Below are 17,481 nucleotides of genomic sequence, written 5' to 3'. Positions count from 1 at the left end.
TGAAAACATCCACTCAATGTGCAGCGGCAGTCAAAAAAGCTAACAGAACGTTGGGAATCATTAAGAAAGGGATAGATAATAAGGCAGAAAATATCATATTGCCTCCATATAAATCCATGGTATGCCCACATCTTGAACACTGCGTGCAGATGTGGTCACCCCATCTCAAAAAAGATATATTGGAATTGGAAAAGGTTCAGAAAAGGGCAACAAAAATGATTAGGGTATGGAATGGCTTCCATATGAGGAGAGATTAGTAAGACTGGGACGATTAAGGGGGGGAATATGATAGAGGTCTATAAAATCACTACTGGTGTGGAGAAAGTAAATAAGGAAGTGTTATTTACTCTCTCATAATACAAGAACTAGGGGTCAACAAATGAAATTAATAGGCAGCAGGTTTAAAACAAACAAAAGGAAGTATTTCTTCACACAACGCACAGTCAACCTGTGGAACTCTTTGCCAGAGGATGTTGTGAAGGCCAAAACTGTAACAGGGTTAAAAAAATAACTAGACAAATTCATGGAGGATAGCTCCATCAATGGCTATTAGCCAGGATGGGCAGGGATGGTGTCCTTAGCCTCTGTTTGCCAGAAGATGGGAATGAGCAACAGGGAATGGATCACTTGATGATTACCTGTTCTGTTCATTCCCTCTGGGGTACCTGGCATTGGCCACTGTTGGAAGATGGAATACTAGGCTAGATGGACCTTTGGTCTGACCCAGTATAGCTGTTCTTATATTCTTATTATTAAAGCATGGAATTTCTATCCATAGAGATTCGATGGTACGGTTTGATTCATTTAGGGTTTTTACTATATTTGATTATGCGTTCCTTCACCTATAGTTCCACTTCCCCATCAGTGTAACCTATTCTGTCATTCCGACATATTTTGTACCCATTGATTATCCTCATTCCACCAAGTTTCTGTGATGCCTATTGTGGTGTTGCACTCCATATGTTTTATGGAAATATGCTACTGAGTGTGAATATAATGTAACTGGAATATGCTTAATGCATAAGGTCTCTTGTAAGGTATCATTACAAAGCTTATAATCTACTGAGTGTTCATCCTATTTGTATGTATGTCATTCTTGTATCTAAAACTAGAAATATGAAGTATAACTCTGAAGTCCTATTGTAATTATGCAAAGTGTGGGCCATTAATGGTGGTTTAGAATCTTGATGGCGCCCATTGACTAGGACAATTGGTTGTAAATGGTTCTGTTTACTTGCAAGCCTTCCTGTGAGTCATTCCGGAAAGAATGGAGGCTTGGGGTCTCACAGGACATGTAACCTGGTACTGGAATCCATCTTAAATCTGGTGCTTTTCCATTTAGAAGGAGGAGTGGGGACCCAGAGAGACAAAAGATTCCCACCTTGTGCCAAAGCTATAAAAGGGGGTGGAACAGAACAAAGGGGTTCCCAGTCATGAGAAATCCCCTCGTTAGTACCTGAGCTGGAACTAACAAGGACTGTACCAGGGGAAAGGATTGGGCACAGAGTAGGAAGGAGTCTAGTCTGTGAAAGAAGCTTATTGGAACATCTCTGAGGGTGAGATTTACCTATATGTGGGTTCTTAATGTATTAGGCTTAGACTTGAATGTTTTATTTTATTTTGCTTGGTGACTTACTTTGTTCTGTCTGTTTTACTTGAAACCACTTAAATCCTACTTTTTATACTGAATAAGTCACTTTTGTTTATTAATTAACCAACAATAAGTGATTAATACCTGGGGGAGCAATCAGCTGTGCATATCTCTCTATCAGTGTTATAGAGTGCGGACAATTTATGAGTTTACCCTGTATAAGCTTTATATAGAGTAAAACGGATTTATTTGGGGTTTGGATCCCATTGGGAACGGGGTGCTGGAGACAGGAGTATTTGCTGAGCTGCTTCAGTTAAGTTTGGGGGGAGGGGGGGTGTTTCAGACCCTGGGTCTGTGTTGCAGCAGTTTAGCATGTCTGGCTCAGCCAGACAGGGTTCTGGAGTCCCAAGCTGGCATGAAAGACAGGCTCAGAGGTAGTTTCAGCACATCAGGTGACAGCCCCAAGGGGGTCTCTGTGACCGAACCCATCACACCTATTATATCAATATCCTCATTCAATACCAGGCACTCAAATTCATGCATCTTAATATTTAGAGTTACTGCATTTGTATACAAGCACTTGTAAAATGTGTCAAAGTTTAGTTGTCTGCCTTCATGTGATGTAACTGAATGGGACGCTTTCATTTGCCTATTTTTCTTCAGTTTCTACCTGTATTTGATCAATCATAGAATATCAGGGTTGGTAGGGACCTCAGGAGGACATCTAGTCCAACCCCCTGCTCAAAGCAGGACCAATCCCCAGACAGATCAATACATATCCTCTCCTGTTTACTAAGATATAGAGCCAGGCTGTTAATAAATCTGTCATAAGGGATGTCTCTGTTTGAACCGTTCATCCACACCTGTTGGCTTTGCCCCAGCGTTTAGTTTATTTCCACTTTTTAATTTTACCTGCCAGCAATCTCGTTCTGTTTTGGTTCAGTTGGAGCCCATCTTTCCTATATAGGCTCCTCCTTTCCCAAAAGATTCCCCAGTTCCAAATAAATCTAAATCCCTCCTCTCTACACCACTGTCTCATCCACCCATTGAGACCCTGAAGTTCTGCCTAACTGGCCCTGCGTGTGGAACTAGAAGCATTTCAGAGAATGCTACCATGGAGGTCTTGGTCTTTAATTCATTGTCCTCACTTGTACTGTTGGAAGCAAAGTAGCTGGGTTGTTCCCCCTTTGGAGAAAGAATCTCCTGAACGGGAGTTGTGAAAAGGCTGCCTGGTGGATCTACAGTTAAAATCTCCAGGCTACTTTCTGTAGTAAAATAGGCTGGGAATTCTTTTGAATAGGTGAAAACTTGATTAAGAACACATTTATTCAGCTCTGATGAATCCTTAAATGTGCTCGATGATGGCTGCTTTTGACATTAAATCCCATCAAAGGAAGCCAGGGATGACTAGATTAACTTTAATGGTGTAATCAATATTCAGAGTTTTTCAGTACCTCAGGCAACTGTACTGGATAACAAGGGCCTGGAAAAAAAGCATGTCAGGCCACAAGCTGCATCATACAAATAGGGTGACCAGATGTCCTGATATTTAACCCTTTGTCCCACGTCCCGATCAATGTACAATCGGGACACCATTTGAACCACGTCCCCGCTCCTCCCCCTCCCAGCGCTTCCCGCCTCCTAACAGCTGTTTGGTGGCACCTAGCGCTTTCCAGGAGGGAGGGAGGAGCGGATACAGACAGTATCCAACACACACAGCCGGACAAAATGGCAGCTTCGGAACTGAATTGGCTGGGAGCATGTTGGCTTCTCACAGCCTTAGCCAATGCATCCACATTGCAAACATCACTATGTTTTCATGCTGATGAAATACCTGGCATTAGCCTGTACCTTATTCATAAACCAGCAGGGTTCCCCTACCGCCAGGGGATAGAAGGGATGAAAAGCAATAGCAGAGGTGTGATTCCCGTGTGGTTCAGTCAAGTTCTGCCCCTTAGCCTACCTGTGTGAGGGTTGATTGCAGTTAGTAACTCTGGGTTCCCAATGACAAGACAGCCTGGGGACTGAGCCCCACCCAGCTGCTCAATGGCGCACTCCATCCACAGGAGGTCTTCAGTGACAGGCCTCTCCCAGAGCGTGCTGCCGTTGGTGCCCGAGACAGCAGTAACAAAGGCACATGGAGCGGAAAGGCCTGAAGAAAGAACACATTGCAGAGGGAAGAGTACTGTCCTCCCCTCTACCTGTCCGTGCACACAACCAGTTCAGTGGGATAACTTGTCCCCCCCTCCCATCCCCAGATGACCAGCGTTCATGTTTCCCCTTTATATTCACACTGCCTCTCAATTCTCCCTCTTCCTTCTGGCTTGGTGAATAGTGGTTCCTGCTTCGGGAGTGAGAGAAGACCGCAGCACGGCTAGACATGTGCTGCACAGACAGTGAATGCAAGCTCTTTGGGAGATTTATTCCTCATCTCTGAGGACAACTCCATCCACCCAAGGGGTCTCGGTCATCGCAGCATTACTGACCAGCACTAAAAGAGAAAGCACACCCCTCACCACTATGCCTCTGTCTGTTTCTGCTTAGAGTCACAGTTACCTTCATCTGAGCAGGATCTGTTAAAACTGCTGCTGCCATTGGTATCTTTGAAAACGAAGATAACATCTTGCACTTTGTCTTCGTTCACATCTTCTACAGCCAGAAACCTGTAGGTCACTGCAGAGAGATCACAAACCGGATGCTAGAAAGCAGTGCTTGGATCAACAGGATTGAAGGGCACAATGACAACGCAGGTCAACTGGAGGAAAATGCATTTTCTTAAAAGCCTGGTTGCTGCCCCCTCCCTTTTTCTTTGGGAAAGCAATGCCAAGATAGATCAGCACTTCATTTATACTAGTGTGAGAACAGTGCCTAACACAGGGGGATCTCTGGTCTAGGATCGGGGTCCCTAGGCACTACCACAAAAATACAACAACAGTTGTATCCAGCAGTAAATATTAGGAAAGCTTATGCAGTTAGGGGAGTCAAACAGTTGAGAATTTGATAATGTCTGAAACTGTGCTAATGTAATACACTGATTTAGGGCATGCAATGGTCTCTCTCTAATGGCTGGCATTTGCAGATATAACAGCCTGGTACTAGGGCTTAGTCAATGGAGCTCTCCTTTAGCTCAAAGGGTAGAGGCCAGGGTTTATAAGCACTGGGTTTGATCCCTGCTGATGTGCGCAATGTCTGTGTAATGTGGCCATGGTTTGTTATGCTAGGAACACACAAGACAGAAGCACTGCTCCTCCCCTTAAACTGAAGGAGGACAATTAAAGTGGCATAGCAAGCTGTGAGGGCAGAGAAGGCTGTAGTGTCAAAGGGTCTGGAATACAATGGAGCTCTACCTAGCTTTTCACACATGAGTTCAGTAAAAGGACATTTCTCTTCAGAATTAAGCATGAGAGTAATTTACAAGACAGACACGCTTCTCTCCCTTCACTAATCCAATGAAGGTAAGATAGAAGTACTCATTTCTGATGAAGGAAAGACCCATTACTGCTCTTAAGTCTCAGGTCAAAGGCACCTAAAGAACATTTTAAGTTAAAGTTCAACCACAATAAAGGTCAATTCTGTAAAAACATCCTCTCAAGCTTTGCCCAACCAAGGGCCAATCTGCTACCTTTCTAGTGCTTGAGGGCAGCACTAATTTGCCTATGTATAAAAGATTTCAAACACCTACCAGAAGGCCACTTCAATTAAGATAGGACATTGCGTATCAAGACCTGGGATACCTGCAGCTCACACTCTCATGGGCAACGTCCTTGCTGGCCCTAGACCAGGGGTAGGCAATCTATGGCACGCGTGCCCAAGACAGCACATGAGCTGATTTTCGGTGGCACTCACACTGCTCGGGTCCTGGCCACCAGGGGGCTCTTCATTTTAATTTTAAAAACCTTATTTACTTTACATACAACAATAATTTAGTTATATATTATAGACTTATAGAAAGAGACCTTCTAAAAACGTTAAAATGTATGATGCACGCGAAACCTTAAATTAGAGTGAATAAATGAAGACTCGGCACACCACTTCTGAAAGGTTGCCAACCCTTGCCCTAGATTGAGGCCACACTTTGGGCAAGGTTCTACAATCCTGATTACGATGAGCACAGGGAAATGAGCGCTTAGAAATACTGTTTAGTCCATCAGACTCACCCGCACGGTCATATTTCCTGTTCCATGTCCTTTGTGAAACAGGCCTCACTGGACACGGGATGATGAACGAAAAGGCAAACACCACAATCAGGCACAGGAATAATGAGAGGAAGAAGGCAGCAGTGCGCCATCGGGAGAGCTGAGACAAGCGGGTGGGCTTCCTGCAGAGACCTTCTTTCTCTGCACAGTTCTCATGGTTATCTGGAGCTTTCCCATCCTCATTCTTCAGAGGGTGGATCTCTGCTTCCAAGTCCTTGTTATCCATCACAGAATACTCATCAGAATTCATCAGACAATTTGCGTCACCTGCAGTAACAGAAAGGACAGTGTTACAATAGACTTTGGAATAGATCAAAGAAAGCAAGGTACAAGATATTCAGTCTCTACCTCAGAGCTTCGGATTGGAAAGCACTGAGTTATTAACAATGGCACAGGAAAAAAACTCTAGATGTTAAATAGGGGCTAAGCAAATATCACATGGCCTCAGCACAGCTTCATGTGAAACAGGAAACAACGACTGGTATTAGAAGATTCCCACGCTGCAAGGAGGGGAGAAAATGTGGATGAAGAAATATAGCTCTGTTGACATTCACCTGAAAAAAATCAGTACTCAGGCTGGAATAGGGAAGATAAAGAAGGGCCACAAGCCTTCAGTATTCTAGACTGGAGGGCCCTCACCTGATCTGTAGGTCACCTTTGGGGAAAAGCATGCACTGAACGCTTCTTTCACTGGCACACTGATCCTTGCCGTTTAATATAGATTTCAGTACAATTCCAGGGCCATATAGGTGGAGGGAGACGGTGAGCCTCATATGCTGACACAAATCAGAAAGTCATTCCCTAGTGTAATGGATACAGGAGTTTTCCCAGGAGAGAGAAAAGCAAACACTGAGACATTCTACACAGGAGCTAAACAAGCCCATTAACCCCGTCTCTGAGAAACCAAAGTGCACCGGACACTGCTACACACCAGTTCCAGCCTCAGACAGGAAAGCAAGGGGGTGGGCTAACAGACTGCAGCATCTGGGGACGAAGACTCCTTCCCAGAATAAAATGAAAGGTAGGAGCTTAAACTAGAGTCAGTCAGTAATATTTGTTATGCTTTTCTATCAGCAGTTGAATAAATTACTCAGCCATTAATTTTCTCCCTTATTCATCCAATTTTATAGATAGTCAAACAGTATTTGTCAAAGACATGACTTTCTTTCTGGCAATCAGCAAATAATTTATAACCAGCATCCCGTTATTTGGGCAGTTTACTGAAAACCTCTCTTTCACGCATGGCAGAAGAGAGCAGGCAGTGCCCTGATAGCATTACCACGCGCCCCAGGGAGCGAAGGGAATTGTGTGGCTTTATGTCTGCACTGCAAAGTGCAGGACCCGAAGAGCACTAGACCCTTACTTGTGAGCTTCCTACCTCCCAAGTGAACTTACAATCCCATGACCCTGATCAGCCAGTCTCAACCCTCAGCAAAAAGTGAGGATCAGAAGGGAAATAAATGAAAAATAGTAGATATAGACAAAAATGAGCTTGGGTAAACTCCTTCCTTTGGGTCTACCAAGGCATCTTTTGTTTCTATGACAGGTTTCAGAGTAGCAGCCATGTTAGTCTGTATCCGCAAAAAGAACAGGAGTACTTGTGGCACCTTAGAGACTAACAAATGTATTTGAGCATAAGCTTTCGTGGGCTAAAACCCACTTCATCAGATGCTCAAATAAATTTGTTAATCTCTAAGGTGCCACAAGTACTCCTGGGTTTTTTTGTTTCTATGTCTGTCAAAACAGAGTCACATTCATGAGACCAGTACAGCTCATGTGTCATGTAAGCAAATAATCAGGTTGGTTTGCTTGTTAATTTATTCCAAAAGCCACAAGTAATAGCTTTAAAAAAATCAGGCACGTTACAGAAACCCAGAGCTTAAAACCTACAATCATAATAAAAATCAGCTTTACACCAGGTTAGTTTTCAGGCCTCATTAAACTGTTAGGGAAAAGAGAAAGGAAGAATGAAAAATATAATGTTCCAATGGCCTTGAACAAAAGCTGCACTACAGCTTGTCATAAAAGATTTAAGAGCCAATAAACATGATGACAAAGCCAATTTTCCAGAGCCATGCCCTGAACAGTCACATGCCCAAATTCTGTCTGAATAATTTACCTCTCCAGGAGTCTCAGCAGCAGATCTCATAGAATTTAAGGTCAGAAGGGACCATCAAGATAATCTCATCTGACCTCCTGCCCATTGCAAGCCACAGAACCTCACTCACCCACTCCTGTAATAGACGCATAACTAAGGCTATGATTTTGGCCCGGATATTTTTTATTAAAAGTCATGGACAGGATGCAGGCAATAAACAATAAATCATGGAAATATACAAAAAGCTATAGCCCAAGCCCCGTCACCCGGGGCTGATGCCCGAGTCCTGCTGCCTGGGCTTCATAGGGCCCCCTGTGGTTTGGGGCCCCGGGCAACTGCCCTGCTTGCTACCCCTTAACGCAGGCCCTGGCAACAATGGTGCACGAAATGGGATTTTTGACACTTCTTGTACTGCAGATTTTAAAGGAAATAAGTGATTTCTCATTTTTTCCTCAAATCTAACGCTTTCATTGGAATTTTCAAGAACGCAAAAACATCTCTTAGTATCATGGAATCTTTGACCTCCATGATAGAATCGCAGCCTTATGCATAACCTCTGCTGAGTTACTGAAGGCCTCAAATCATGATTTAAAGACTTCAAGTTAGAGAATCCATCATTCACACTAGTTTAAACCTACAAGTGACCCGTGCACCACGCTGCAGAGGAAGGCGAAATCCCTCTAGGGTCTCTGCTATCTGACCTGGGGCAAAATTCCTTACTAACCCCAAATATGGCAATCAGTTAGACCCTGAGCATGTGGGCAAGATTCACCAGCCAGAGAGAGAGAGGGACACTCCCTCTCACACACATCCTTCAGTGCTAAAAGGAAACACACATGGTCATTACGGCCTGAGGCCACGGGTCCTCTGGAGCAGATACTGCACGAACAGAACTGCTTCCTCCCTCAGACCTGGATCAACTCTTATGCTGCATTTTTTCCAACTGGCAAGGGTGAGTAGTAAGAATCCTATGTGCCTAATGGTATGGCATAAGATGGTGCCTAGCCCTCCAATGGAAAATCCCAGATAAAAGGTGGACATAGCTGCTTCAAATATCTGATTAAAGAAAAGGAGAATTGAGATGGCCTTGTTGATCAGGGGTTGTTTGCATCTGGGTTCCATTTTATCCAAACTAGTAAAGTGGGAACAAACGAAAAGACAAGCTTAGCATGGGAAGACCTACTGAAATCTAACAACTCCAGTGTTTCGGGAAGCAAACTGTTTCTGTCTGAGGTGGAGAGCTTACCACTTCATTTCTACCCCCATAAGAGCCATCGGGGAACAGGGGGAGAGAAGGGGGGGGCTGAGGGGGAGGCTGCAAAGTGGTGACCAAAAACAAAGGGCCTTGAAGCAGAGGAATGAGAGCACTGAGAAAACCATGGTGCTACCAGAGCCAGTGGCAGGAGCTCACGTGAACAGCCAGTAGGTGTCTCATAAGGGGAATCAGACTGGCCAGCTCACCCATCCACCTACTACATTTCGTTAGATTTATTCAAATATGTTTTAAGCAGCATAAATCCCTGGCAAATTTTTTTTAAAAAACATCATTTTATACAAAAATAGAGCTCCAACAGCTATAACTGCCTCCATATCACCACAACAGTCAGCAATAATTTAAAAACCTCACCTTTTTCTAGAGACCTCTACTCCACATCTAGTAAATCAACCTGCCCCAGAAGTCAGAGAAAACTGGATGGTGGACTAGGGTTGCCAACTTTCTAATCAAACAAAACCAAATACCCTGCCATGCTCCTTCCCTGAAGCCCTGCCCCTTCTCTGAGGCTCTGCCCCCACTCACTCCATCCCCCCTCCCTCTGTTGCTTGCTCTCCCCCACTCTCACTCACTTTCACCAGGCTGAGACAGGGGGTTGGGGTGTGGGAGGGGGGTGATGGCTGCAACTTGGGGTGCAGGCTCTGGGGTGAGGCTGGGGATGAGGGGTTTGGATGCAGGAGGCTATGATCTCTGGACTGGGGGTGCAGGCTCCAGGTGGGACCAGAAATGAGGGGTGTATGGTGCGCGAGAAGGCTCTGGGCTGGGGCAGGGGGTTGGGATGCAGGGGGGGTGCAGCCTCCGGCTAGGGGTGTAGGCTCTGGGGTGGGGGGAGGGATGAGGGGTTTGGGGTGCAGGAGGGGGCTCTGCGCTGGGACAGAGGGTTGGGGTGCAGGAGGGGATGTGGGGTCCCAGCAGCGCTTACCGTGGCTCCCAGGAAGCGGCCACCAGGTCTCTGCGGCCCGTGGCTCCACGTGCTGCCCTTGCGCCTGCAGGCACTGCCCCTGCAGCTCCCATTGGTCACGGTTCCTGGCCAACGGGACTTGCTTGCCCTGCACTCAGGGCGCAGGCAGCGCGTGGAGCCTCCCTGGTCGTCCATGCGCCTGGGGGCTGCAGGGACCTAGCGGCCGTTTTCGGGAGCCGCACGGAGCTAGGGCAGGCAGAGAGCTGCCTTAGCCCTGGGCCCCTGCTGCGCTGCCGACCAGACTTTTAATTTTTCAACTGGGTGTTCTTTTCAAAAACCAGACGCCTGGCAATCCTATGGCAGACGCAACTTGCTTCCTTGTGACACTGGGTGCTGCACATCCACCAGCTCTGCTGGCCAGAAACTTGACATGGGAAGAGTCAATGCTAGGAAGCATTCCAACTAGGAATGGAACAGAGGAACGAATGGTCTTGCATACAGATTTCCCACTCAGATTTGGCCATTTTGCTGGTTTGCCACTTTCTCCTCCTTGATCATCTGTCTGAGCAAGTGAACCAGGTATCATTCAGTTCTTGTAGCAGGAGGTCCTGGCAATACAGGTAATATTGCACTGGTAAGCACCACGAAGGAAGCCCTGAGCACCAGGACAGGTTCTTGGGATGATTCTCCAGCCACAGGCTGAGCATCCAAGTAGTGCTGCTCATTGCTACATTAAGCATCAACTGGAAGTCCCAGGGTAGCTCAGCCCAGCATTTCTGCACTAGGAGCTGTGCCGTCATGCTCCAACTATAAAGCTAGAGCAGCTTCTGACATGATAGAATGCATCCATCACCCATAATAAAAATAATTAAACACTCCCTCTATCCTACCACAATAGCAGGAAAGTGGATTCTCCACTGGACTCGGTTTGATAACAACAATGTCCCAAACCCTTCCGTGAGAAGTTATTTTTATAATGTGATACAAATCACTTCAAAGTCATTTAAGGTTGGACAAGGGTAATAAATTCTGAGGTAATTATACTGATAATCTCAGCAACTTTCCCTTCATTTGCAACAATGAGTAACTCAAAAATATGACCCACAGCATTTGTTTCTCTATTTGGGCAGTATTCAGGGCAGGTCTACACTTCAGATTTTCAGCTGCACTGCTGTAGCCCTTCTGGTGAAGATTCTCTAAGCCAATGACAGAGCGCTCTCCCACCGACAGAGTGCTGTCTACACTAGCGTGTAGGTGTGAGGCCAGGTTTACACTACAGACTTATATTGGTATAACTATGTCGCTCAGGGGTGTGGATTATTCACACCCGAGTGACGTAGTTATACCGAAGTAATTCTGTAGTGCAGACCAGGGCTCATCTTCACATACAACACTACAGCAGTGCAGCTGTGCTGCTCTAGTCCTTTAGTGAAGATGCTCCTACACTGATGGGAGAGCTTCTTCCATTGGCATAGTAAATCCACCTCCCCGAGAGGCAGTAGCTATGCCAATGGGAGAAGCTCTCCTGCCAACCTAGCCCTGTCTACATGGGTGGGTTAGGATGGTATAACTATGCATAATCCACACCCCGAGTGACATAGTTATACTGATATAGGTCTGTAGTATAGACCTGGCCTCACACCACTGCAGTAAAGGGAGGGTTAGAGTTCCCATTTGGAAATCCAATCTGCAGGTGATTCAAATGCAGCTGGAAAGCTCAGACCCCGAAAATGGCAAAGAACAGCCCAGCCCTACCCCAAAGTGTTTGCTCTTTGAATCACAAAGAAATCTGGTAATTAGTTTTCCATTCGTCTCCAAATAAACAATAGCCCCACTTTCAGATATTTTCTCCAGGCCTTTAACAGCTGATGTTTTGTCTGCCAGTAGTATAGAACACAGATTACTCCCGTTTGTTAAATTAATCCAAAACAGGTGTTCAAATCTGGTTAAGTATGCAATTATGTAATTAAACTCAGCTGTGTAATCAGCATCTTAACTCCCACTGACTCAGACTCACTGCTCAAAAGAGGTTTCTTATTTGAAAAACCATTTACATGTTATACTTTGGAATCCCCAGCATGTAATATGTATCAAAAGCTTGAATGAACAGCTGTTGGACTGTCACCACTTTATATCCTAAAGTAGACTCTCTCAGCCCAGGGGAGCCCCAGACTAGTCCAAACGGTGCAGGCACAGAAGAGAGAAGCTCCATGGCCTTGCAGTCATGAGATCCCCTACTGCAAGTACGCTTCTGCTCCTGTGGGTAGCGGTTGTAGGTGGCTCCCCATGAAGCTCTCTCTCAAGGATGCAGCTTTCTGGTGAGTGAGGGAATGGGAATGGAGGGCCACCAGGGGAAAGGAGCTAAAAATTATGACGGAGAATACCACCAAAAAAGAACAAACAACAAGGGGGGGAAAGGGAGAGAAAAGGAGACACGATGGTAACTGCACAGGGCATGGAACAATGGGACAGGCACCAACAAATCCGCACAGCCCAAGAAGGGCTCCTAGGCCATAAGGCTGGGAACCAATTCCTTAGCAGAGGATTTCACACACTTACAGATTTAGTCCACATTACAAACTGACCATCTTCAAATTTCTAAGTGGAGATAAAAGATTAGAATCAGTCACAGGTCAAAGTGAAGAAGAGCATGGAATGGAACCTGCAAAGCAACCCCCTATGGCCCTGCCTTTTGCTAGGGAATGCCCAATTTTCAAATATCAGCACACAACAGCGTGTGCTTTCCATACAACAGGGTAGGTTGCCAGTGCCGCAGCCAGAAGACACATTCACTCATCACTGTGGGATTTGACTCTACCCCTCTGCTGCAGCTGCACTCCTGTGATGTAATTGTGAATGAAACATGCTATTTAAATCACTAAAATGTTTACAATTAACTCTCTGCCTTTCATCAGTCAATCCCCCTTCTTCTCTCCAGGTTTTCTTCCTTTTTCTCCCTTTAGCCTTTAAGAAGCAATGTACCACTACATTTCAAGAATGACTAATAACTTACCCTGTACTAGGTATAGCTACCCGCCAAGCTTCTCCTTTCAAATTACCTGTAGAGCAGCTGTTGAGCTCAAACCTCTCACTTGTTCTCATGTCACTCTGCTGGATGGATTAGCTCACTTTCCATGGTCTGAAACTAGGGTGACCAGACGTCCCGATTTTATCCTGATATTTACTTGTTTGTCCTGCGTCCCGACCGAACATCGGTCAGGACACTGGACAAAAACAATTTTGCCCTCCGCTCCAGCGCACAGGCGGAGCCCCAAGGGGCTCTCGCTCCCCCCGCCCTGACTCCACCCCCTCCGTCCCCCATTGGATCCCTCCCCAAATCCCCGCCCCCTCACTGCCCCATTGGATCCCGAGCCGGGCCTGGGGAGGAGACGCCCCTGTGCAGCAGCCTAGGCACACGAGCCATGGCTGGCCGGGAGCGCTGCAGTGTAGCGTGGAGGCTGCTCCAGCCCTGCAGCCCCGGTGGGTCCGGGGGCAGCATGGAGCAGGCAGGGCCCAGGTGGGCGGCACGACCTGGGAGTGTGGGCCACCCGCCGGAGACACGCGGTGGAGAGGGGCTGCGGGGGCAAGACTTGTCCCAGGCGGGACGCCCAGGGTCGAGGAGCCGGCTGGGGTCCCCCGAACCGATAAACTTCCCTGCTGCTGCTGGGGAGCCCCGAACCACTCCCGCTCGGCTGCACTCCAGCGGCTCGCCCCGCCAGGAAGGAGCCGCTGGAGCGCAGCCAAGCAGGAGAGGTGCGGGGCTCCCCGCTGGTGGCGGGACGCGCCGCATGTGCCTGGGGCGGGCCGGGAGGCTCCGCGGGGAAGGCCATGCGCGTGGCCGGGGCACTGTGTGCGGTCCGGCAGCATGGCTGGGGCCTGCTAATGCCCCCGCCCCCTGCGAAACTGCTTCTTTTTTTTTTTTTGCTCCGCCTCCTCCCCCCGCGTCCCGATATTTCATCCCTGTGATCTGTTCACCCTATCTGAAACACTGAGCCATCATGCCTCTACCTACAGTAATATCCCACATGATGCCAGTTTTGCCTCATCCCTGAACAATGCATCATGGGCAAGTAACTTTTTCTAGATCTGAGGCTCAAGTACAGTTTGTTTACATCTTTCCCAGATGGAGAAATCTGTCTGAAACACAACTTGCCATTTTAGGAACTAAACGCAGTGTTTTCACATACCTTAAGGGTGAAACATTTCTGTATGCAGGACAAAATGTTTGAAACTATAGAACATGATTGACAGGATGAAAAAATAGCTTCCACAAACTGTTCTCTGTGTAAAAAGTTACATTCTCTCAAGCAGCATTCCTTTCCCACTTGATGTCTCCCACAACCACCCATGATCTGCTGCCATTTTTCTTGAGGTTTTGCTGCATTCTACATGTGTCCATGTGGAGCCTCACTGAACTCACTAGGGACCCACCTGCAGAATCAGGGCCTGACTGGGCCAAATTCTGCCCTGCTGATGTCAATGCTTGGAGAGCACCAAGTACGGCCAACTTGAAATCTGCAAGAAACTTTGCAAAAATCAAAAAGAATTTTTCCTCTCCAAAAAGACAAGCAGCAAAGTCACTTTGAAACACCCACAACACTAGGGTTGTACTAAACTTTTGCTCTGGATAGCTATTTGGGCAAAAGCCTGGAATTTAGCTTCAGACAAATAATATTTTGAATACATACTGGAAGCCAAATAGTCACAAGGCAAAACTCCATCAGCCACTTTAACCCATCTCCCTGTCAGTTATAACGATAGCTCAGGATGGCGAGGAGGAGGGTGGTTCTGAGGAGACACTGCTCCTTTTTGGGCCCCCCGTGTGGCATGAGTCATTTCTCACCTCCTTATTGTCAATTTGCATCCAAGTGCCACGTCCATCACTCCCTCACTGGCATTCTGTTTCATCTTCCTTGCAAAAAGCAACAAAGTCCTGTGGCACCTTATAGACTAACCGATGTATTGGAGCATAAGCTTTCGTGGGTGAATACCCATTTCGTCAGACGCATGTAATGGAAAGTTCCAGAGGCAGGTATAAATATGCAGGCAAGAATCAGACCATGCCCCAAAGAGAACAAAGGACCCTGGTAGTGCATTAAGCTGTATCTAGAGTTTGTTTCCTGTGAGGTCGTTCATTTCTCACTCTTCTCATTCTGCCACTGGCACCAAACTTCTCTTGAAAGCAGCACATATCTCATCCAAGAGACTTATCTTAACCCTCTACTGCAGGTGAACAACATAAACCAGAGAGCATTCACAGCAAGTGTTTTAAGCTTCTCAGAGTGGTATTCCACTTCATATCTTAGAAAGTAATGCATTTGCCATTTTGTAAGAGAACAGTCATCCTGTCTGGAATAGTTCTCATTATGATCATGTGTTCAAATTGTGAGACATTTGCTGGTTTTCCCCCCTGAAGTGGGTCAATGGGCATAGTAAGTTATTAAAATCAAATAGGAACGTAGCATTAACTCAGCAGGAATATGAGGGTGACTGACTACTGGTTATTACTACTAACTTCCTGGTACATCAAACAATCAGATGTCATACACACAAGTGCCATTTACTGCCCTGCAGACTACGCAGCTTCAGTCCAATGCCACTTGTTCGGCTGATTAGTTTTTTAGTATGAGTGGTCTATCTGTAATAGTCAGCAACTTAACAGTATCTGTATTGATTACTGCAGAAATTATTCAACCCACACCTCATTCATCCACAGGTGGTATAATCGGCAATGAAAGTGTAGTGACTTCTCCACACTTCCCAAAGATTAAATAGCAGAGGTTTCTGCGGGGTCTCTCATTACTAAAACTAGTTCCTTGTCAAAACACACCGTGGTGCACTTATTAATATATTAAATATGATTTTAAATTAAAACTAAAGCTACAATTGTTGGGGGTGGGGGGAAAGGGTGTCACGTGGCATATAGAAAAGGTGGCTGCCTGACTCCTGGTCTTTTCAACCCCCCACCCCACACTAATCCTCGTCAATTAAGGGTTCCCAAGTATATAAACCATAACTTTCTCTGAAATGTATTAATTAGATGAGGGGGACCCTTTTTGTTGTGTTATCATGCATAGGTGCTGACTCTGTGGGTGCTCCGGGGCTGTAGCACCAACGGGGAAAAATTAGTGGGTGCTCTGCACCCACTGGCAGCCAAGCTCACCATAACTGTTTACTTGCATGTTAGTTGTGATATGGCCACTTGCATATTTATTGTTACGTTTCTACCCGTACTTAAAGTTTATATACATTAAAATACGTGTATGGTGGTAATATATTCAGATTTGTTTGCAAACATATCATTTATGTCACTTCACGTTAATCTTTTTCCATTAGTCTACTTGTATAAATATTTATATACCATATCCATATTGGTATTTATATACTATATGCTATTACTTATGCATTCATATCTATGAAGCTATAGGTTTAATTCATTTATACACCTTGGCACATCTAAGTATTTTGGTAAACATAGGTATATTTCTGGCAGATTCCTAATAAATTCATATTGCAGGGGTGAGGGGGAGGGTGGGTGCAGGCATACACCAGGTGAGATCTGAATGTGCCTGTACTGGAAATCTGGGATGTCATGGGTAAGGCAGGTAGTATTTGCATGGAGAGGAACTCAGAGGCTGTCAATCTATTGGGCATCAACTAGCATCTGAACAACCACTGATTTTTCATGAATTCTATTAAGTTTTGTTCCTGGAACATACTGCGGGCTTAATGGACCCTCCAAGAGAATCAAAACTCTGAGGCATGTAATCAAATGGATGTCATATAGCTTCCTTTCAGGAGACCCATTTAAGGAATGAAGATGCAGACAGAATTAAAAAACTATGGGTGGGGCATTACTATCACATCTCTTTCAGAAGCAAGGGAGTTGTGATACTAATCCACAAGAGCTTAACTCTTCAATCTAGGGCTTGGCTACACTTGCAAGTTAGAGTGCATTAAAGCAGCCCCAGGCGCCCTAACTCCTGAGGTGTCCATACTGGCAAGGCATGTACAGCGCCTGGACTCTGCAGCTGGAGCTACGGCGACCAGAGAGAAAAGTGTGAAAAATCGTGACAGAGGATGGGGGGGCTAATAGAAGCCCATATAAAAAAAACCCTAAATAACGGGACTGTCCCTATAAAATCGGGACATCTAGTCACCCTAGCTGGAGCGCTCCTGGTAACCCACCTCCATGAGAAGCATAAAGCTTGCTGCGCTCTGGCTGAAACGCCCGGGCGTTAATGTGGACAAAGTGTTGCATTACTGCGCTGTGATTGGCCTCCGGAAACATCCCATAATCCCCTGAAGTCAAGTGGCCACTCTTCTCATTGTTTTGAAATCAGCTGCAAGCATGCGGATATCCCCTTTCAAAGCCCCATTTCTGACAGCCAGCATGCTTATCTGCTCCGGGACAAAGCAAAC

At 46.0% G+C, this 17,481-nt stretch overlaps 1 protein-coding gene across 1 annotated transcript in view; it reads right to left on the bottom strand.

The window, feature by feature from the left end:
- FAM234A (family with sequence similarity 234 member A) overlaps positions 1-17,481 on the bottom strand; it is a 47,271-nt gene that overhangs the window by 18,659 nt on the left and 11,131 nt on the right. The window contains exons 2-4 of the mRNA XM_054042029.1: positions 5,749-6,054; positions 4,148-4,264; positions 3,555-3,743 (exon numbers count right to left, since the gene is read on the bottom strand). Coding sequence (XP_053898004.1) covers positions 3,555-3,743; positions 4,148-4,264; positions 5,749-6,037 — 595 coding nt within the window. The 5' untranslated portion in view covers positions 6,038-6,054. The remainder of the gene's footprint in view (positions 1-3,554; positions 3,744-4,147; positions 4,265-5,748; positions 6,055-17,481) is intronic.

This window comes from Malaclemys terrapin, chromosome 10 (assembly GCF_027887155.1).
Source record: "Malaclemys terrapin pileata isolate rMalTer1 chromosome 10, rMalTer1.hap1, whole genome shotgun sequence".
In the NCBI taxonomy this organism is placed as follows: Eukaryota; Metazoa; Chordata; order Testudines; family Emydidae; genus Malaclemys; species Malaclemys terrapin.
This window is presented reverse-complemented; position numbering and strand designations above follow the sequence as displayed.